This window comes from Dasypus novemcinctus, chromosome 14 (assembly GCF_030445035.2).
Source record: "Dasypus novemcinctus isolate mDasNov1 chromosome 14, mDasNov1.1.hap2, whole genome shotgun sequence".
NCBI classification, from domain to species: Eukaryota; Metazoa; Chordata; class Mammalia; order Cingulata; family Dasypodidae; genus Dasypus; species Dasypus novemcinctus.
This window is the reverse complement of record NC_080686.1, coordinates 66578811-66601610: the sequence shown is the minus strand read 5'-3', so window position 1 is coordinate 66601610 and position 22800 is coordinate 66578811. Positions and strand designations below refer to the sequence as shown.

Genomic DNA, 22800 nt, shown 5'->3' with positions numbered 1-22800 from the left:
CACCACTGTTATTCAATATTTTGCTAGAAGTTTTAGCTAGAACAATTAGGAAAGAAAAATAAATAAAAGGCACCCAAATTAGGAAAGAAGGAAGTAAAACTTTCACTACTTACTGATGATATGATTCTATATGTAGAAAATCCTAAAAAAATCCACAACAGAGCTACTAGAACTAATAAACAAGTTCAACAAAGTGCCACGTTACATGATCAATACACAAAAATCAGTGTTTCTATACACTACTAATGAGCAATCTGAGGAGGCAGTCAGGAAAAATTCCATTTATAATAGCAACTAAAAGAATCAAATATTTAAAAATAAACTTAACCAAGGGATATAAAGAACCTGTATTCAGAAAACTACAAACACTGCTGAAAGAAATCAAAGAAAACCTAAATAAATGGAAGAATCATGTTCATAGATTGGAAGACTAAATATTATTAAGATATCAGTTCTATCCAAATTAATTTATAGATTTAATGTAATCCCAATAAAAATTCCAACAGTTTTTGTGCAAAAATGAAAAAGCCAATTATTAAATTTATTTGGAAAGGTAAGGGGCCCCAAATAGCAAAAAATATTTTTAAAAAGAATAATGAATTTGGGGGGACTCTCACTTCCTGACTTTAAAGCATATTACTTAGCTACAGTGGTAAAAAGACAAAAAAACAAAAACACACAGTACGGTACTGGCATAAAGACAGACATATTACCAATGGAATCGAACTGAGAGTTCTGAAATAGACCCTCACATCTATGGTCAAGTGATTTTTGACAAGCCTGTCATACCCACCCAGCTGTGCCAGAAGAGTCTATTCAACAAATGATGCTGGAAGAACTGACTATCTATATTCAAAAGAAAAAAAGAGGACCCTTATGTCACACTTACACAAAAATTAACTCAAAATGGGTCAAAGATATAAATATAAAAGTGAGAACCACGAAACTCCAAGAAGAAAATATAGAGAAATATCTTTAAGATTTTGTAGTAGGTGATGGTTTCTTAAATCTTACACCCAAAGCAAGAGCATTAAAAGAAAAAATAAACAGGACCTCCTCAAAATTAAATACTTTTGCCCTTCAAAAGACTTTGTAAAGAAAGTGAAAAGGCATTCTACGCAATGGGAATAAATACTTGGAAACTACTATCTGATAAGAGTTAGATTTCCAATGTATATAAAGAGATCAAACAACTCAATGATAAAAAGACAAGCAACCCAATTTAAACATGACTTGTCTTGAATAGACATGTTTCCAAAGAGGAAATACAGATGGCTAAAAAGCACATGAAAAGATGTTCAGTATCATTAGCTATTGGGAAAATGCAAATCAAAACTACAATGAGATTTTCATTTTACACCTTATAGAATAGCTACTATAGCTACTATAGCACCTTATAGAATAACTACTGAAAAAAAACTACAAGTCCTGGAAAAGGTATGGAGAAAAAGAACCACTCCTTTACTGTTGGTGGGAATGTAGAATGCTGCAGCCTCTGTGGAAAATAGTTTTGTGGTTTCTCAGGAAGATAAACACAGAATTACCATGTTATCTAGCAATACCACTACTAGGAATATATTCATAACAAGTGAAAGCAGGGATCCAAATTGATATTTGCACATTGATGTTCATAGCAATATTATTCACAATTGCTGAAGATGCAAACAACCCAAGTGTCTATCAACCAAAGAATGGATAAACAAAATGTGATATATACATACAATAGAATACTTCTTCAGCTCTAAGAAGAAATGAAGTTGGGGTGCATATGAAAACACGGATGAGTGAAATAAGCTAGACACAAAAGGACAAATATTGTATGGTCTCACTAATACAAACTAAATACAATGAGTAAATTCAAGGAGTTAAAATCTAGAGTATACACTGAGTGTATACTTTGAAAGGATTATACAAAATATGGAGCTATATAACACAGGGAATCCAGTGGTGGGAGATGGACTGTATAAACAGAATATGAGAACATACTCTCTTGAACTATTAATATAACAAATTTATAATACTAATATAGGGCATTAATAATCAGGTAGGGGGAAAAATGCACCAAATTTATGATGTGGGCTAAAGTTAGTAGTAATATTTTGACAATACTCTTTCATAGTTTGTAACAAATGTTTCACAACAATGCAAGTTGTTGGTAATGGGGTGATATACGGGAGCCCTATATGTTATGCATGATTGTTTTCTAAACTCACTTCTCTTTTTTAAAAAAGTTACAATGAGATATCATTTCACAGCCACTAGAATGGCTACTATTAAAAAAAAAACAGTAAACTACATATGTTGGAGAGTATGTGTAGAAAGAGGAATACTCATTCATTGCTGCTGGCAATGTAAAATGGTGTATATTCTGTGGAAGACAGTTTGGCAGTTCCTCAGGAAGCTAAATATATGACCCAGCAATCCACTACCAAGTATATACCCAAAAGAATTGAAAGCAGGGACCAGAACACATATTTGAACACTGATGTTCCTAGCGGCATTATTCACAATTGTCAAAAGACAGAAGCAACCCAAGGGTCCATCAACCAGTGAATGGATAAACTAAATGTAGCAAATACACTCAATGGAATATTATTCAGGCAATAAAGGAATGAAGTCCTAATGCATGTGACCACATGGATGAACCTGAGGACATTATTCTAAGTGAAATAAGCCGGACACAAAAGGGCAAATATTGTATGATCTCACTGACATGAACTAATTATAATAAGCAAACTCAAAGTTAGAATCTACAATATAGGGAAGCGGACTTGGCCCAGTGGTTAGGGCGCACATCTACCACATGGGGGGGTCCATGGTTCAAACCCCGGGCCTCCTTGACCCGTGTGGAGCTGGCCCATGCGCAGTGCTGATGGCGCAAGGAATGCCATGCCAAGCAGAAGTGTTCCCTTGCATGGGAGTCCCACGCGCAAGAAGTGTGCTCTGTAAAGAGAGCCGCCCAGGGTGAAAGGAAGTGCAGCCTGCCCAGGAATGGCACCGAACATGGAGAGCTGACACAACAAGATGACTCAACAAAAAGAAACAAGGTTTCAGTGCCACTGACAACAACAGAAGCGGACAAAGAAGAACACGCAGCAAATGGACACAGAGAACAGACAACTGGGGCGGGGGGGGGGGGCAGGGGAAGGGGAGACAAATTTAAAAAAAACAAAAAAGAAAAGATTTATTTAAAAAAAAGAATCTACAATATAGGTTACTAGGGAATAAATCAGGGTTAGAGAATGGGGAATTAATACTTAATTTATACAGAATTTCTATTTGGTTGATTATAAAGATTTGGAAATGGATGGTGGTGATGGAGGCACATTATTGTGAGTGTACTTAACAGTACTAAAATATATATCTGACTATGATTAAAAGGAGAAATGTTAGACTGTACAAATGGTAACAGAATTAAAAAAAAAGTTTTTTAATTCATGGAATTACACTACTGACACGATGAAGCCTAAGTTAAATCATGAACTTCAATTACAGTACAATTATAAAAATGTGCTATCATCAATTATAACAAATGTTCCACAACAATGCAAGGTGTTGTTGGAGGGGTGGTGTATGGGAATTCTGTATATTATGCACGATTTGTCTGTAAACCCACAACTTCTCTAATAAAAAATTTTAAATAACTGTCTGCCACTATCAAAAGGTGGTTTAATCTCTCACATCCTTGAATAAATCTTTATTAAATAGGAAGATTTTTAAATGGAAAAATAATATTTTAAATATATTTTGTCCTCCCTAATTTCATTTATTGGCTACTACCCAACCATTATTTAGTTAATACCATGAGATATAATCAAAATCTCTTGCATGTGAAAGAAGTAACAGTAAAACTTCTAGTGTATACCTACAAAATCCCAAAGATAATCATTTCTTGAGGTATTAGCAGCTATACTCTGTTAGTCAGACACTGACAGACATAACAATCAAAAAAATGTACTATATACTTACAATGGACAACCCATTGGTAACACTACCCTTTCTCCACAATTTATTAGAAAAGAGAAAGAAGTCAGTCAACAATTTTAATATAATAAAGTCTAGCTATTAAAAATGTACTATGAGTTTAAATACTGGCTCCCCACTATTAAACTTTCATTTTTTCATCTTAAGACTGGGAAAAATAATATCTATCTCATACAGTTTTACATGGACTCTCAGATAAGGCATGTAAAATGTATCACACTAAGAGCACAGCAAATATCGGCTCTTAAGTTTTAATGTGATAAGAGGTATGATAAATAGGTTATGGGACCACAAAGGGAGCCACCCAACCCAGTTTTCCACAATTTATTAGAAATGAGAAAGAAGTTGGATGTAAATCTTTAAGAACTAGTAGGAATTAGCCAGAAAGAAAAGTGTATAGGGCTTTCCAGGCAAAGAGAACCATATCTACTAAAACTTCAGAGGCAAAATAATGTGTGTGTGTGTGTGTGTGTGTGTGTGTGTGTATTAGGTAACTACCTTTAAATACCTTAATACAACCAGGGCAGATGGCGCCCATAAAAGACTATCAAGAGATGAAGATTGATAAAATATTTCAAAGAGTCTTTTATGATATACCTCATATAATATAAAGTTCAGACTTTATAACTAAAGGCAACAGTGAAGTCATGAAGAAATTAAGTATTTTAAGACATATTTTCATCTTAGAATGTTGTAGAATTATGGAGTTTGCATAGAAGAAGATAAACCTGAAAGTGAAGAGACCTACTTAGAAACTAATAAAGTAATTATACAAAATAAAATATAAGCATGAAACAAAACAGTGACAATGAAAATGAAGAGAAGACAGATATTTGAGCGATAAAACTGACAAAATTTGGTAACTGATTGTATTTGAGGTCTAAGGGAGAAGAAGGAAATTAGATGACCCCCACCACTTGCAGGTTTTATTTTACCAATGTTTACTAATGGACAACTGTGTGTCTTGCACGACCCTGAACATGAAAAGATGATTAAAACATAGTCCATGACTTCAAAGAAACCATACAGTTAGACAACATAAAGCTTAGTAATTACCATTGAGTACAGAAATATTATTAGGTAAATATACACAAAATGCTATGGAAGTTCAGAGGACAGACTCACTAACTAGCAAAAATGCATCAAAGAGATGTATCTCTTCATAGCAATAGAGCTGGACAAAAAACAGTTTATCAGATAGAAATAATAAGGGTATATACATAATTAAGGAATTAAAGCACATGGTGTATACAGGGACTAGTAAGTAGATTACTATGGTTATACTGAAGGGTATATGGGTAAAGTGAATAGTGAGTACCAAAGACTGTGGTCCATTCACATTCATAATCCCAGTCAAGTTTTACTGAATCAGGAGCAGGAGTATTAGTCTGGATTCTAGCAGGAAACATGACACATTCAAACTGAGTAACTGAGAAGAGTTTAGTAAACCTAAATTACAAAAGTGTAGGCATGGTTTAAGAAAAACAAGGGATAGCACAGTACCTGGGGATAACAACAGTAAGAAACAATTACCAGAACCATAAGAGAGTAGCTATACAAAGGCCACCCAACAGAACTGTGGTTTCTAGAGGAGGACACAGCCAAATGCAAAGGTATGACACAGAGGAATCCTGGGAAACAAATAATCTGACCTCATTCTTTTCCCTCCTTCCAATCTACTGCCAGCATCTCACATTAATAGAATACAGCTGGAGGTCAGAGAGGAAGGGAGTACAGTGGTGCAATCAATAAGGTCTGCCTCTCATAATTCATAACAGAGTGGGAGGGAAAGTGAGGTAGATATGGAAAGTAAATGGCAAAATATGTAACATCCAGTGATAAAGCTCAACAAAATTCAACTATATATCTTCCTCTGCTCTTAAAAAATTCACCTCCAAATTCTGTAAACCATTTCTAACCCTCAGTAAGTAGATAGTAGCCAAAAGTATTCAACCTGCTAAACATCTGACATGAGGCTTTTTTAGGAATGAAGTATGAACCCGCAAAAACATGTTCTTAATCTTAATCCATTCCTGTGGCTGTGAAACCTTTGTAATAGTACCTTTGGTTGCTCAATTAAGGTGTGGTCCAAATGAATTAGGTTGGTCTTTAAATCAGATTACTGAAGTCCTTTATAAACAGAATGAAATTCAGACATAGAGAGAAAGCCATGGGAAAAGAAAGAAGCCAGAGATCCATGGAACCCAGAAGAGAAAGGAAAGGATGTCATCATGTGCACTGCCACGTGTCAGAAAAGCCAAGGACCAAGGATCACAGGCAGCCAGCCCCAGAACGCCGGAGTCTTCAGGAAGACAGCATCGCTATCCTGATGCCTCGATTTTGAACTTCTCCTAGCCTCAAAACTATGAGCCAATAAACTCCCATTGTTAAGTCAACCCAATTTTATGGTATTTGTTTTAGAAGCTGGGAAACTTAGACAAGGCTTCAGTTTGTTCTAAAATGGATCCTTAGTATTACAATTCTTTCTGTCTTATCAAGACTTTGTGCTAAATCTGCTTGTGGAGCAAGTATCTCTGTCAAGATACAGCATATGCACCTCTTGCACCTTCAAAAACAAATCCCCAGTGGGAATACAGTTCAGTTGTCATGAAGCATAAAGAACACATCTTTTCTGATAAATCTTATATTCAAGAATCCTGTGGCTGAGTTAAGACTTATGTTAGCTTAGACCAGATAATCAATGAAAAGAAATTAGTCCATGGTAATAAAATTCAGTGCTGTGGAAGTAATTCCAGAGTTAACCTTTGTACAGATATTAATTTTAAAGTTTCTCCAAAGTTAAATACACAATAATCATAAGGAGAATTTATATTAATGTAAGATGATGTTAGCCACGGTAACAGATACACCTCGAAAATAGCAATGACTTAACATGGAAGTGTCATGTAAAGTCTAATGGGGGCAGGGAGGGTAGTCACAGGACAGAAATCAGTCACACGAACCCATCTAGATGCAAGGGGAGCTGGGAAATGTAGTCCAGGGCTAGGTCGCTGCTAAATAGCAACAACTCTATGAAAGGGAATAAAAATCTATGTTGAACACTTAGCCATCTCCAACTCAAAACTCAATTTTGACAGAAAAAAAAATTTGTGATAATAAAAGCATGAATTAATAATTTCAAGCTACAGACAGCTTTTGGTTAAAGGAATAATATGTGATGAAAATGATTTTTCATCTATGTGACTGCAAAGCAAACTATTACAAAAATGATAATAGACATCTCATATGCCAAGAACACAAGATGCATGTAAGCATCAACACTACTTGTCAAATGAACAATACCAAAACACCACTGTGGTTATTCTGCCACCTAGCTATACTACTTATACTACTTATTTTCCCAGTTTTATCAGCCTGGAAGCCTGGTTGCAAGATATCTGAAAACACACTATTTTTCCCTTTCAGCGAAACATAAGCTTGGTTGGAAGAAAAATACTACAGGCCATCTTCCCCCTGTGCCTAAAGAAGTATTTCTCTGGAATCTCTGTTTAGTAGCACCTACCAAGTTATGTGTGTGCTACATAAAAATATTAAATGTTTATAATGCATAAACTGTATAAATATTAATTCTAAATGCCTAAAAAAGCACACTGCATAGAAAATACAAATAAGAAGTTTCTGACATGTATATATGATACAGATACAATAAATACTCATAATATATAAACTATACAAAAGTTGTTGTTAATTTATACTTTATAGTTGTCTTCATTTTTTAAGTGGCAATTTTAGGGGGGAAATACGTGAAATAATATTATATCATTCCTGGGTCTAAACATTTTCTTGACTTTCCCTATTCTATAACCCTATTTCCAACCCTAGCTCTGGAACTTCCCATCACAAAACCCAACAAAATTTATCCCCCTTTCATAATCCCAACACATGCTGAAATCCTGCAATAATTCAGTAAGCCAATAAAAAGAACAAAATCTCCTAGCTCTATTTTCCTAAAATACACTTACACCTTCAAAATTCCCTTAGAGGTGATATAGGGATATATTCAAGAAAGGGAATTTGTCTTAGGTAAGCCTAATATAGAAAACAAAGATTGTATGATAGTTAAAACACCCAAAGAATGAAATAAAACTAGATGCTGAGAAATTCACTGACACCAAGTTATCAATAGGAGTAAAGAATGTTCAATAAAAGGAAGACAGACCAGGAGTTTCAAAAAGATTACATAGCATGACTATATCTAATAGATTTAAAAGTTTTATATACTTCTAGATATCCTTTAAATTATGAACGGATTCAAAGATCCCTGATTTTCTCCTCTTTTTTCTTTGCCTTTTCTTTTTTTCATTCACCTACTTCCTATTGCCCTTTTTACAATTGCTCCATCATTTCCTACCCCTCCCCACTCTATCCCAAATTGTAGTTACTTCCATAATTCATATTCATGTTATAAACCTCTTAGAATAGCTTAAATAATAAAGGACTCCCTGAACATATCCTTTCTCAAAAGAGTACCTGTCCTGACACCAGATGAGTTCAGAGACCTAGTAGCAGTTAGAAGACAGATAGTTAAGTAAGTCAAGCACCCTAAAACACTTTACACCCAGTTGTGAAACTGTCAATTTTGGCTCCTAAATTCCTAGAAATCTGTTCTGCCTCTCCACCTCCACCACTACTGTCTTATTTCAGATTCTCATCATTTATTACCAGAATTACTGTAAAAACCTCCTAACTGGTACCCTTGCCTCTAGTATTAGACTCTCATTAATCCATTACACTGCAAGATTGGGGGGTTGTTTTTCTTTTAGAACAAAACTCTCATTTTATTATACTACTGCTTAAATTCCCTCCATGACTCTATACTGTCTTCAGGATTAAATTCAAATCTAAACCATAGTTTACAAAGTCTTTTAAGTTCTGATCCTTGCCTACCCCTCCTTTTCAGTCTTCTCTACTGACATGCCTCCACTTTTAATCCCTATGCTCCAGACCTTCTGAAACACATTAAATGGTTTTCTTGAACATGCCCTACCTCTTTTTGCAAATGAATGTGTTGGGTTTTTTTTTCAGGTGTTAGGCGAGGATTAGAGTATCTTCCTCTGCACAGCTAACTCATTCTCTGAAATTCAGTCTAGATTCATCTTACCAAGACTGGATCATGTGTTCCTCTTATATGAATACATCCATGATACACTGTGCATAGTAGTCTCCTAGCACCTATCATGCGATATTTTAATCTTCATTTATCAAGTTTCTTAAAGTGAGTTTAAGGATTAACTGATAATGGTTAAAATGAGTTGCCACACCCAAAGGTATCTGCATTTCAGTAGGTGACTAGATAATATGGAAAGCCTTTAAAAGCCTTTAATATCTAGGAGTGAAACTTCTAGAGATTAAACAAAATAAACTGTCTAGTGCCCTTAAACAATACCACAGAGACAACAAGCAACTCATAAGATTACTCTGACATATTTTTACTATGATTATAATGTACTAAAAACACCTTTACAGTATTTCCTCATGACATTTTACACTGTAGTTATGTGTTTATATGATTATGGTTTGTTTTAGTTTGTCTGCTCCTAGAGGACATGGATTCATTTCTATCCAAAGGATTCTGTACACTGCTTATCATTCAGCTCTTCTTAACATAATGGAACTATTTTAATGTTTTGAAAGTAAATTAATAATTTTAAAGCATGATAAACTTTAAATAAATAAATGATACAATATCACAACATTATTCTGGTTTCTGATCAAAGCAGATATGCTTTTAGTCCAAAAGAGAGTCTACTTTCAGGTAAGCTAAGCAAAATTGGGCATATGTTGAAAGACGACATTTGATTTCAAAAATAAGGGCACTACTACATAAACAAATCTTTTTTTTAGATTATTGTACTTCACTCTGAAGGCAAGCATGATCTATATGAACACAATTTTCCATTCTCAATGTTTCATTCATCCATCAAAGTAATACTTTTGATTTCGACTATGTGTAAGGCATTGTGTTTGATTAGAAGTTGAGGTTACAATGATGAATAAGACATAACTAGTGTCTGCTCTCTGGAAGTTTATCATCTACCAGGGGAGAACAACCATAAACAAGGAAATCAACATTAACTGCAAACTTTGATAAGCATTATGGTGGAAATATAAAGAGTGCTGTTATAAATAATAAAGGGGGTATCTTTCTTAAGGGGGAGGGGAGGGCAGGGCAGGGGAGGGGAGGGCAGGGCAGGGGAGGGGAGGGCAGGGCAGGGGAGGGGAGGGGAGGGCAGGGCAGGGGAGGGGAGGGGAGGAGAATATATGGCAAAGGTGACAAAATGCTAAAATTAGTGGATCTAGCTATCTCTATGGGGGATGTTGGAGTTTTCTGGGATTTGTATAATTTCTGCAATTGTCCATTAAGTTTGAAATTATTTCAAAATAAAAAGTTAAAGAAAGCATAGTCATAAAAGATCTTGCTAAGGAGGCAAGTTTGAAACTAAGGCCAGAAAGGTGAGAAAGAGGCAGTCATGTATACGTGAGGGGCAGTGGGAAGGTGCTTAACATCTAAACTCTAATAGCCATGCTTCAGAATTAGATTAACCTGATAAGGTTCTCTGGGTTCATGGATATAATATGAATTAGACAAATAAGTAAACATGTATTTTGGTTAAATAATAGAGTAAAAAGTTGATACAAAGCAGATCTAAGAAAAAAAATCTCAGATTAGTTTTCATAAATTAGTCCCCTCACATTTACTTAAGATGATTAATATCTTGCCAATAACTTATAACTTGATACCAGTATTATTTTCACTGCTGCTACATTTTAGTTATCAGACTCCCAAGAATGTTTTCTGCTGTCGAAACTGCTTAAAGTCACCTTTCCCTCTCCCCACCGGACCTTCTAAACAAATAATGAAATCTCTTAACAGTAACAGTACTTCAGACATATTTCATCTTCACAGCAGCCAAGGAAAAGACTCTCTCAATTAAAAAAAAAAATAAAAGAAAGATTTCACCTGGGAAAACTATAATATTAAAGTTTAAAGGCTGCTGTCTATAATCAGTTAACCATAACAACTTTTGAACACCTACTTGTGCCCAAACACTTGATTTACACAATCTATAATGATTACATCAATCCGTCAAGATAGCATCACATAAGTAATAGTATAGTGTAGTACAATATAGTAAGAATGAGGGAAGACAGGCTCAGAGTTTAGAAACATAAGCATGATCTCACATTTATTAAACAGTAGAGTAACTTTTCAAGTTCAAATCCACCTAATCTTATCACACTTGCCCCCACTACCTCTCTCTTCACCACACAATATAATCAGTGCTTTATCAAAATATATTTTCAACAGGAAGATATTATTCAATTGCCTTATCAACTATAAAATATAGAATATGTAAGAACTTATCAGGTACTTTCTCACAAATTGCCAATCAACTTTTTGGAACACATTTTGAATCTTGAAAGAATATGGGTTTTCAATTTTGGGCAACAGCAGTGGTTAATGTGTATGTACAATACTCATTTTCATTCAGAAATCCTCTAGATTAAATTGTATCACTTATCTAACATGTTAAATTCTTAAAATTTCACTTTAGTCATAAAAAGAAAATATGGAAGTTTTTTACATTAGGATGGGGAAAGCCATTTTAAGTATATACCAAACTGGGAAAGGGATATGGCTCAACCAATTGGGCTCCTGTCTACCACATAGGAGGTCCAGGGTTTAATGACCAGGGCCTCCTGGTGAGGACAAGCTGGTCCAAGCAGAGAGCTGGCCCACACAGAGTGCCAGCCCACACGTGAGTGCCGCCCTGCGTGGGAATGCCGCCCAGCACAGGAAAGCTGCCCCTGAAGAAGTGCCAACCAACATAGAGAGCTAGTGCAACAAAATGATGCAAGAGACACAGAGGACAGTAAGAGATGTATCAGAACAGGGAACTGAGTGGCTCAAGAGAGTAATCATCTCTCTCCCACTCCAGAAGGTCTCAGGATCAGTTCCTGGAGCTGCCTAATAAGAATACGACCAGACACAGAAGAACACACAGCGAATGGACACAGAGAACAGACAACCGGGGGAATGGGGCGGCGGGGGGAATAAATAAAATAAATTTTTTAAAAAAGTATATACCAAACACAAAAGTCACAAAACAAAGAGTAATAAATTCAAGTACACTTAAAAAATTTAAATCCTAGTTAGTGAAAAAAATAAGGTCATAAAACAAATGACAAAACATAAGGAAATTATAACTCACCACAGACAAAAGTATACTTTCTTATAGATATAAAGAGCTTCTTAAAAAATCACTGAAAATAAACAATAGAAAAGGAAATACAAAGAGCTCTAAAGGGCTCTCAACCTCACTGGTAAGAAGAAAAATGAAAATTAAATCTACCATGACATTTTTTACATCAAAATATTGGTGAAGATAATCACACACTGAGTTGGCAAGTATATGGGAAAAAGCCTCTGTCATACTTGCCATTCATTCATTATTGCTTCTGTAAAGGTAAATTTGGCAATATCTATTAAAATTTAATATATAATGACCCAACAATTCCATTTCTAGTAATTTATCTATCCCAGGTATATTCAACATATGTGAAATGATGTATGTTCAAATATATTTATCACAGAATTGTTCCTAACGGCAAAATAACTAGAAAAAACTTAAATACCCATAAATATGGTACTTGTTAAAGAAATTATAGAACATTCATAAAGTGGGCTATTATGCAGAGATAAAATTGAATTAGGCAGCTATATATAAACTGACACAAAATTGATCTCCTAAAAAACAAACCACAGGGGCGGCAGAACTTGGCCCAGTGGTTAGGGAGTCAGTCTACCACATGGAAGGTCCGCAGTCCAAACCCCAGGCCTCCTTGACCCGTGTGGAGTTGGCCCATGCGCAGTGCTGATGCGGGCAAGGAGCGCCCTGCCACACAGGGTTGTCCCCCCTGTAGGGGAGCCCCACGCGCAAGGAGTGCGCCCCGTAAGGAGAGCCGCCCAGAGCGAAAGAAAGTGCAGCCTGCCCAGAAACGGTGCCGCACACACGGAGAGATGACACAACAAGATGACGCAACAAAAAAAGAAATACAGATTCCCGGCCGCTGACAACAGAAGCGGACAAAGAAGACGCAGGAAACAGATACAGAGAACAGACAACTGGGGTAGGGGGGGAGGGGAGAGAAATAGGTAAATTTTTTTTAAAAAACCACGGAACACAGTGTATAGCATGATACCATTTGTATAAGTTTACATACATACGTGTATGTTCATACAATAACATACAGACCAACACACACAATGTTTGATATATACATATCAATTCTTACATATCTAAGGAAAAGTGAACAATAAACTGGTAACAGTAGTTTTCCCTGGGTGGGGGAAATAGTAGCTAAGAATTTTGTACCATTTGTATGTTATTACCTATTAAACAAATAAAAAATTTTAATATTGACTTTGTAAAGTACTCATAAAAATGAGTCACAAAAACAACTATTTAGAACTACTTACCTAAGTGGTTTTTTGTTTTGTTTTGTTTTTAAAGATTTATTTCTCTCCCTCCCCCGCCCCTTGTCTGCTCTTTGTGTCCATTGCTGTGTTCTTCTGTGACTGCTTCTATCCTCACCAGTGGCACCAGGAATCTCTGTTTCTTTTTGTTGCGTCAACTTGTTGTGTCAGCTCTCGTGTGTGCAGTGTCATTCTTGGACAGGCTGCACTTTCTTTCCCGCTGGGTGGCTCTCCTTACTGGGCACACTCCTTGCACGTGGGGCTCCCCTACCAGGGGGACACCCCTGTGTGGCACAGCACTCCTTGCACACATCAGCACTGCACATGGGCCAGCTCCACACAGGTCAAGGAGGCCCGGGGTTTGAACTGCGGACCTCCCATGTGGTAGGCAGATGCCCTGTCCATTGGGCCAAGTCTGCTTCCCTCACCTAAGTTTTAAATATAAGCTAAATTATTAAGGAAATTTATACTTAAATGATAATTGTCTTTATTTGGTAAGTTATCCCTTTGACATTGACAGAAAATCTAAATTGAGAATGAAAAGAAAATACATAGAAACACATAATTTCTTTCCAATTTTTGTTATAGAACACCTTACTAGAAGACTAATAAGTACAGAGTAGAAATATTTATTAAGTATTTATTGAATGAATACTTTTCTATTCATTTCCTCATACTTTTTTCATACCACAGTCTCAAAAAAACTGTAAATTGCAAACTTTTAGTGAATTATGTTTTTCTTTAAAAAATTATTCTTCATATCTAAAAAAAAATTTGTAAAATACCTCATTAGCATTTCCACAAATCAAACCAACGTTATTTATTAGGTTCTTACTATACTCCAAACACTGAAATAACAAATCAGGTAAAATTTTATTTTCTCCTCAAGTTTCAGTCTTAAAAGACAAAGCTTTAAACCATTAATTAGTAAAAGGGCATTTCAGATTTTACTGACACATAGAGTTATCCAAACTAAAATTACTGTAGGAATTCATAGAAGGACAAAAATAGTAATTATTGATGAGGAACCCACTGAAATGTAAAAATCCTCCGAAAATTATAGTATCTCAATAACAGGTAAAATAGCATTATTTCATGGTGATAGAAGATTTCTTAAAGTATACGGATTTTCAGCTGGGCTTTGAAGATATTGCTAATAATCAAGAAAAAACAGCTCTTGTTTATTCAGGTTCCTAAAAAGAGAGATTACTGTAGTGGTCTCAATCTGTTTTGATCTCCTATACGTCTTGCTATAAAGTTTTAGATATTAACTTCTTAATATTTGCATATTTATTTGTAAATTATATACATCTGAATGCTGTCAATCTATATATTAAATATTAGTAAAGTTTAATAGCACTCTTTTTTAAACAAAAATAGAAATGCAATTTTAAGTTCTAATATTTCCTTCCTGTACTCCAATATATCATTTCATGATGCCCTTGGTAATGCATACCCCTCTTATATGAATACTGCATATGAACACGGAAACTCAAAGATCATGTAAAAAAAAATTTTATCCACTAATGTTTCTTCATACATCAAACTTTTTTAAACATAATTGTTAAAAAGCAGCAGACATGAATGTAAATTTGTTTCTCTCTGCCCATTATCTCTTTCATAAAGGTGTTAACATGCAATTAACTGCATATTACTAAGGAGGAGAAACCAAGGATAGTATAGTTGTGACCAGATAAATGTTCCCTAAAATCTTATGAGAAACTGCAAGTCTTGAAAGACATTAGTATTATTTTTCTCATATGATGTATTTGTTAATTAATACCCTATATTAATAATGTATTGTATGATGTTAATAAATTGTCAAATTCTTCAAAACTATTTGTCTATCATTATTGTAATTCTATTATAAAGTCTGTATTCCTTTCTTCATTTTCCTTGTCTTCTCTTAATCCATTACAAAAGCCAAAAGCATTTTAAAGAATGTTTAAAACTAATATTTCAACTAAGTTATGTTTTAACCTCCAAGTAATGTCTTATTAAATGTATATAAAAATAATTCTGAAAGAGTGTAGGCCATTTTGAGGTTAAATCTCCTTCCAAGACTAAGTTAGGTAGAAATGGAAATACTTATTTTAATTAAATCTGAACAGGTTTTTCATCAATGTAATCTCATAGATCGCCTGAATATATGGTTGTGGAATGTTTGTTTCTACCTAAACCATTCAAGTATGAATATACAAAGTTAACTATATTTGCACAGTATGTAGGTTTTACATGTAGCCACCTGAAAAAAACTTTCACAACATTTTCTTAATAAAATATGCTGTTCATTTTTAGTAATTCTTAACTCAGTAGTCACGTTCATTTAAAATTTCTGTATATCTGAACAAAGAAAAATATCTATTGCAAATAAAAGGTATTGTAAATAATCTAAAACCTTAGCTCTTAAATATGCTTTGGCAAACATTTACAACAATAAAAAGCTTAGAACTATAGTAAGCTGGGCAATAAATACTATGATTTAGCATACCATAAAGAAATAAAAACACATTTTACATTTAATTATATGGATCAAAGATATACAACTACATTGAGCATCATTTTGACAAGACCAATTTTTAGTAATTATAATAAAAACATAAATCCAAATATCTAAACATCAAACTGTATGTCATCAAAAGCTTGCCTTATTAGTTTATAATAAAGTTAAGCAATGTTAGAAGTATGCTCAAGAAGCTTTTAAAAATGCTTTACTCTTCCATTAGTTGAAATAAACTATTTAAATCCATTAATTTTTTTCATATCTCAAGCCCACTAGTAAACCATACTATCAAAAAGGCATTCAATTCCAGAAATTAGTTCTGAAGAATGAGTTCTTCATAATTTCAGTTACTATGTCAGGAATGTATTTCCTCTTTTAGTTCTTCAATATACTGTCAGAAATAGTATATTTCTCTAAAATCTATGAAAATTTTATGTTTTTCATAAATTACTTAAAGTAGTGAGTTAATCGAAATATGAAAATGCAGATGCACACACAATGAGAAGTGCTCTTTATAAGTGAATTAAAGAATACTGGACGCAACAACCTGTTTTTAAAAATGTAAGGGATTAGATAGAGGTCAGTGGGTTAGTCCTTCAGAGAGGAGTTCTACACTATCAATAGTGTGTATCTGTGGAGAATATGGGGAGAAAGTACATTTGCTAAATTCAAAAAAAAAAAACTCCCTACTTTGGCATGTAAACTGTATAAACTGATGTCTTAGAACAACTCGTTTCAAGAAAAAAAAGTTGAATCGTAAAGACATAAAAAGGTTACGCATCTTCTGCACAATTTCTTTCACATAGTTACTGTGAAGTCAAATAGCCCTAGAACTTTCAAAGCAAACGCGCTTTTTAAAAAATCCCTCCTACACTGACAAGCAGTCTCAAAGCTATAGATCATCTTGTCTGGACAGTTCCCAGGTGCTGAAGTTACACAGTCGCTAAACCAAAGCCTCGGTGCTGCTTTCAATCCTCCCAGTCTCTGCAAAATCCCGGCCGCTTAGAACTATGAGCATAAGTAGTACAACTTCAAAGAATCCCAAAGTGCAGTAATGGTAGGCGCTGGAGTCTCTTCAGAATTAAACAGATTTACTAGTTGCAAACAGGAAGAGCAGCAGAGTGCAGGGTGTTAGAAGCCGCCGAAGGGGAGGGGCTGGAAGATGGCGCTGGTCGCACACCCACCCCAGACGCGACTGAGCTTAGGCCCCTCGCCCGCGCCGCCGGTTTCCGGCCCGCTACGACCGTGGGCAGCTCTGCTCTTCCCCGAGCTGGGGACAGAGCCGCCCAGCAGAGGCGCGGGACAAGGGGCCCCGGCGGCGCCCGCATCACCCGGCCGGCGCGCCTTCGCCTGGGTCCCCGCCAGAGAGCACCTGTGCACGGCCATATTGGATTCCTTGCCCCAGCCACTGCCTCCGCGCGGAGGCGGCGGGAAAGGGAGAAAGGACGCGCGGGGCCGAGGTTCAGCCCCGGCCCCGCCGGGGCCCGGGAGCCGAACTGGCCCATGGGGCGGGCCAGAAGGGCGCTGGGAAAATTACTGCGCTCAAAGGCTCGCCTTCCTCACCTAAGCCGGCTTCGGCGCCCTCCCTCCTCACACACCCCCACGTTCCGAGACCCAGAAAGCTGCCCCGTAGCCCGAGACGGCCGCAACAGTCGTGGCCCCTGCGCTGCCCCCGGGCTGGGAACGCGGCGATTCCGGGCGCGCGGGTAGCCCAGGGCAGCGGCCGAAGGGGCGGAGGGCAGCTGGGGGGCGGGAAGATGGAGCCGGGTTCTTACTTGAGTACGGACTGTTCCTTCTCTTCTTCTTTCTTCTGCCGGTCCATGACGGCCAAGATGATTTTCCTCTCCTCCTCCGTGAGGTGGCTGAGGTCGGGCATCTCGGGCTGCAGAGGCGGCTGAGAGGCCGCAGGGGTGGGAGCCGGGCGGCCCCGGGGCCCGAGAGGAGCCGACATGTTTGCTGGAGCCGAACCAGCCTAAGGAAGCAGGCAGGCAACTCCACTAGCGGTGGCGCTGGCGCGGGTGGCTGGAGCAGCCTCCAGAGCTGGGACAAATACATACAAATCAATGGCCTTTCAATCCGAGGCGATACCCCCCCTCCCCCAAGAAAGAAAGAGCGGGGGGAGGGGCAGGCCCGGGGCGGAGGGAGCTGAAGAGAGCGCTCGGAGAAATGTTTCTTCTTCCCTGGAGCCGAGGGCTGGCAAGTGAGCGGTTCCGGGAAGAGAGCGGGAGGCCGGGCTGAGATGCCGAGTGCGCGGAGCGGCGGGGGGAGGGTAGTGGAGTAAGGTGGCGGGGACCGCTGAGGATGGGGTGACTGGGGGGAGCAGGCGGGAGGGCGGCGCGCGCGGGCTGGGGCGTGAGTGTGTCCGGCCGGCGCGGGGGGGGGGGGGGGGGGGGAGCGCGCGCTGCCTCTGAGCGAAAAGGGGTGGCAGTGAACTAGGCCCCCGGGGGAGTCCCGAGAATTTGCTCCAAAGGCCGAGAGACAGCGTTCCGCCGGCGGGAGGAGCGCCAAGGCGGGATCCGGGAGGGGCAGCGATGAATATCCCGGAGAACCAGCTCGGCCGTCCCGCCGGCTGGCGCGTCACTGCACTCCCCGACACCACAAGGGAGGACCCCTCCGGGAGCTACTGGGAGAGGGCCGAAGGGCCAGGGACTGCGGGCGGAGACTGTCGGGGCTAGCGCGGAGAAGTGAAAACGGAGGAGGAAGGATGATAGGGGCTAGCCTCGGGGAGTCTCGAGACCAGGGCCCCGTGGCCGCCAGGCCAGGGTCCTAAAGACCTCTAAAGCGTGGCAGGATCGGGTGCTGGTCTCGCCTCATCACACACCCGCCCGGGACCCCTAGCAGCTGCTGCCGCCGCCCCTTGTGTCAGTGGATTGGTGCGGAGAGCCGGCTTCCCGCGCCGCCGCCGCTTGGAGCCTTAGCCTGCGCCACCTCCGCCCCTCCGCCTCCCGACTCCTCCCGCGCTGGCCGCGTCACCTCCCTGCCGCCCAGGCCCCGGCACCGCGGGCGCCCGTGGGTGCCCGCCACCCCTCCCGGGAGCGACCTGTGGGCTGGGGCCGGGTTGGAAGAAGTTGAGCGGGAGAGTGTACTTGCCGGGCGGCGCGCCCGAGTTTTGGGGAATGTGAGCGTGTGAGAGGAGCCTGAGGTGTCTGGGGGAGGGGAGGGGGAGTGTGTGAGCCTGGCGGAAAGGGGGCGCCTGTGGTGTCAGGCCCCAAAATTGAGTGTGAACCGGGGCAGGGGGCCGGGGGGAACACGGACCAAGATGTCGGGTCTGGGGATACGGAGTGTGAGCTGGAGGACTGGGTTACAACTAGGGGTGTCAGGTCCGGAAATGAAGGCTTGTGAGCGGGAGTGGGGTGATCCCGAGGTTTCCGAAAGAGGCTGAGTGTGAGCTGGGGGTGGGAGAAGTCGCCCGGATGTCAGGCTCCTAGATAAAGGAATGTGAACGCTGGGGGGTGGGGGGCAGAGGTGCGCCCAGGGTGTGGGGGGGGGGGGGGGTGAGGAAGGGGGAAGGAGCTTGGGGCGTGGGGGAGGACGGGAGGGCGCTTCTGGGGGGAGATGGAGGAGTCTGTGAACTAGTGGGGAGCGCAGGTGGTGTCACGAGCCTAGGGCTGGGCAGGGAAATAAGGAAGTTCTGAAAAACTGAGGGCGAGCTGTACTTGAGAGCCTGGAGAAGTGGGGAGTGAAATTGGGTGTGTTAGGGTGTGTCAGAGAGGTGTGTGAGAATGAGGAGGCAACTGGAGGCTGTGAGGGGAAAGGGCTTAGGATCGTCGGGAGGCTAAGGGTGGGCCGGCTCTTGGGCCAAGGACTTAGGTCTGTTTGATTTCTTTAGACGCTCAATCTAGTCTAGAGAGAGATGGGCAGAAGCGAGAAGATGGGGTTAGAATCCGGGTTTGATTTTCGAAGCACAGATATGGGCTCCGTGAAAAAGGACGAAAATAGAGGAAAAGCCAGCCCCCGGAAGAACCACGGTGGCCGTTGCCGCCTCCTTCCCGGCTGGGTGGGATTCTGCGCCGCCCTGACAACCCTGCTGCGGGGGGCAGGGCTGGGACGGGCGGGAGGAGGGACGCGGTGAGGCGATGCAAGGCACCGCTGGAGGCGAATCGCCAGGGATCACCTCCTCCAATGGGCGTTCGCGACCCACACGGTCGAGGACGCGAAGTTGGGCTCCTCCCACACTCACGCTAAGTACCCGGCCAGTTACGGTGTGAAGAGTAGTGTAAAGCCTTCGGGGTTTGGGATTTGTATTAAATTTGCCTGGGTGTGTAAGAAGCTCTCTCCCTCCTCCCTCTTCCCCTAGGTACCTTTTGACTAGCTCCCCATTTAAGAGCGCTTGGGACAGACCAAGCAGCCCTAGAAGTCTCTTGTGATTTCTAAGTTTAAATTTCTGTTTTCCTTTTCTCCCATGCTTTGTAATTGTGAAAAAAGAGAAAGGAAAACTTTACTTAAGCGCAATTTTAATTATTCATTATTGCTATTCACTTGCCTCAAACCAAACCAAACTCTTAGACTTCAAATAATTCGGTTTTCATCTCTTTGGAGCTTAGCAAACTGGATGAGATCATATGAATCCCAATTTAATTTTGTCGTAGAGTTAGAAAATTTCTGTAAGTCCCTAATCGAATCAGATTGCTATGTAAGACCTAAAGAAAGTAAAATAACCTTCAAAAGATATCTATCTTTCGATCTTTCTACAAAATGGATCTTAGGTATGTTTTGTTTTGTTCTGATTTGGTGTTATGTTTAACACATCTCACTGTGTTCTATATGGTTTTATATTTCACTTGGGCATGTCCCAAGTACACATTTGTACACATTTGAAGATGTACGCATTTGAAGATGAGCTGTAGTCTTCTCATTTTAACTTCAGAAGTAACTGGCTATCGTCATCCTTGAATTCTCAAGGTCTTCTTGGCAGCCAATAAATGAATCCCAATATGTAGGTTTTTCTGCAGTTCCCATTGACTAGTAAAAATTTGTGAGGGAGTGGATGTAGGTGAGGTGGTTAAAGTGCCTGCTTCCCATATACAGAGGTCCTGGGTTCAATACCCAGTACCTCCTTAAAAAAAACAAACTTGTGAATCTGTGGGCTTTCGGTTTTTTCAAATGAATAGGGGTTACTTACATGTAATCTACTAAATAAGTTAAGAGGTAAACTTACCTAAGTCAAAAACTAAAATAAATCACATCGCTAGAATTTACCAAGGATTAATTCTGTACTCTCCTAAGAAATCTGGCTGCATTCTGTACTCTCCTAAGAAATCTGGCTGCCTCACAATGATTGAACTTGTTGCAATCTCCTGCTGCACAAGTATACACCTTAGGTGGATGGTATTTCTACAGTTTCTCCTAACAGAACTCCCTGCTTTTACCCTTGCAACTCCACAGTCTTTTCTCAACACAGCATAAAGAGTGATCCTCCCAAGATATTAACTAGATCATACCACTTCACTGGTCAAAACCCTTCATTGGCTCCCCATTTTACTTATCATAAAGGCTGAACTCCTTAAAGAGCCCACAAAGCCCACATGATCTCTTTGACCTCATCTCCTACTACTTTAATTTAGGCTTTCCTCTAGCTGTTTTCTGTCTGGAACACTTCATTAATATATTCAGTGGGCCAACTCTGTCTCTTCAAATCTTTGTTCAAGTTTTAATCCTATTTAATACTCCCAGCTGCCCACCCTGTAACTCCACTCTTCTTTACCTTACACCACTCTCTGACAACTGTGTTTTTACTTCAAGTTTAATAATATACTGTTTATTATGTTTATCATTAATCATTAATCACAAAGACATGGCAGGAATTTTACTAATGTATCCTAAGCACCTAGAGTAGTGTGTGGCACATAGAAGGTATTCCAGCAGATACTTGTTAAATGAATTTCTGAGCAGTGGCTTTGTCACGAGTAATTAAGTTGGCCAGGAAAAAAAAAGAGGCATTTCCAAAAAAGGGAAAAATGGGTGCAAAGACGTAAAATCTAAACTCTTTGTCAAGGTATTCCTTCCCTACCTCGCCATTCTCATCTCTAACCCAGTCTATGTACACACACACACCTTTTCAGCCATGACAATCTATTTGCAATTTACTGGATGTATAAAGTTTATCTCTGTGACTTATTTTTCCCTCAGCTTGCATTACGTTTTTTATTCCTTCTTCCATAACCTTAATCTCAGTATGGTTAATTTCTTTGTCTTCTCTACCATATGCAAAACTCTCCCTTTCTCCTCTTTCCACATGTATTGCTCTAGGTTGTCTTAGCATTCATTGTACAGAGCATGCTCACAGATAGCACTTGCCGCTTTGTGTTGTACCCATTTATTCCCTTGTCTGTCTCCCCAGCTGAATTATAGATTCTTTGAGACTAAGGAATGTGCCTTTCATCCCAGTGTCCACAGGGCCCCACAGAGCATCTCTCCATGATAAGGACTCAATAAACTCATGCTGAGCAATTAAATGAGCAGTCACAAAATGAGAAAATCACTATTATTAGAGTGTGAAAAGAGCAAGGAGTCCTAGCAAGAGATAAAACTAGAGAAGTAGTTCGTGGCAAAATTATACTACAGCTATGCTGAAGAATTTTAACTTATCCTGTAGTCATCAGGTAGGCAGTGGAGGCCTTTTTGCAAGAAAACTGATATAATTGCTTTGATTTTCAGAAGGTTATCCTGCCTTGAAGTCCTCATTCATAGCCAAGACACCTGGTAAAATTACTGAAAGGACACAGGTGCATAGTGGTTTAGGCTTGGAGATACAAAAGCGAAAATTTTTACTCCCTATTTCTGGAGTTTATTTTTGTGGCTATTTTGCTCAGTA

General features: G+C 39.5%; 1 protein-coding gene across 46 annotated transcripts in view; it reads right to left on the bottom strand.

Moving 5' to 3' along the window:
• RIMS2 (regulating synaptic membrane exocytosis 2) overlaps positions 1–18858 on the bottom strand; it is a 734990-nt gene extending 716132 nt beyond the window's left edge. For 14 of the 46 annotated variants that reach the window (XM_058275887.1, XM_023588486.3, XM_071207972.1 and 11 more), the window contains exon 1: positions 17762–18324. In XM_058275887.1, the coding sequence (XP_058131870.1) occupies positions 17762–17937 (176 nt within the window). In that variant the 5' untranslated portion in view covers positions 17938–18324. Of the gene's footprint in view, positions 1–17761 lie in introns of all 46 variants that reach the window. The other 32 variants (XM_058275894.2, XM_058275868.2, XM_058275863.2 and 29 more) reach the window with 14 other exon arrangements.
• Positions 18859–22800: the final 3942 nt, after the last annotated feature.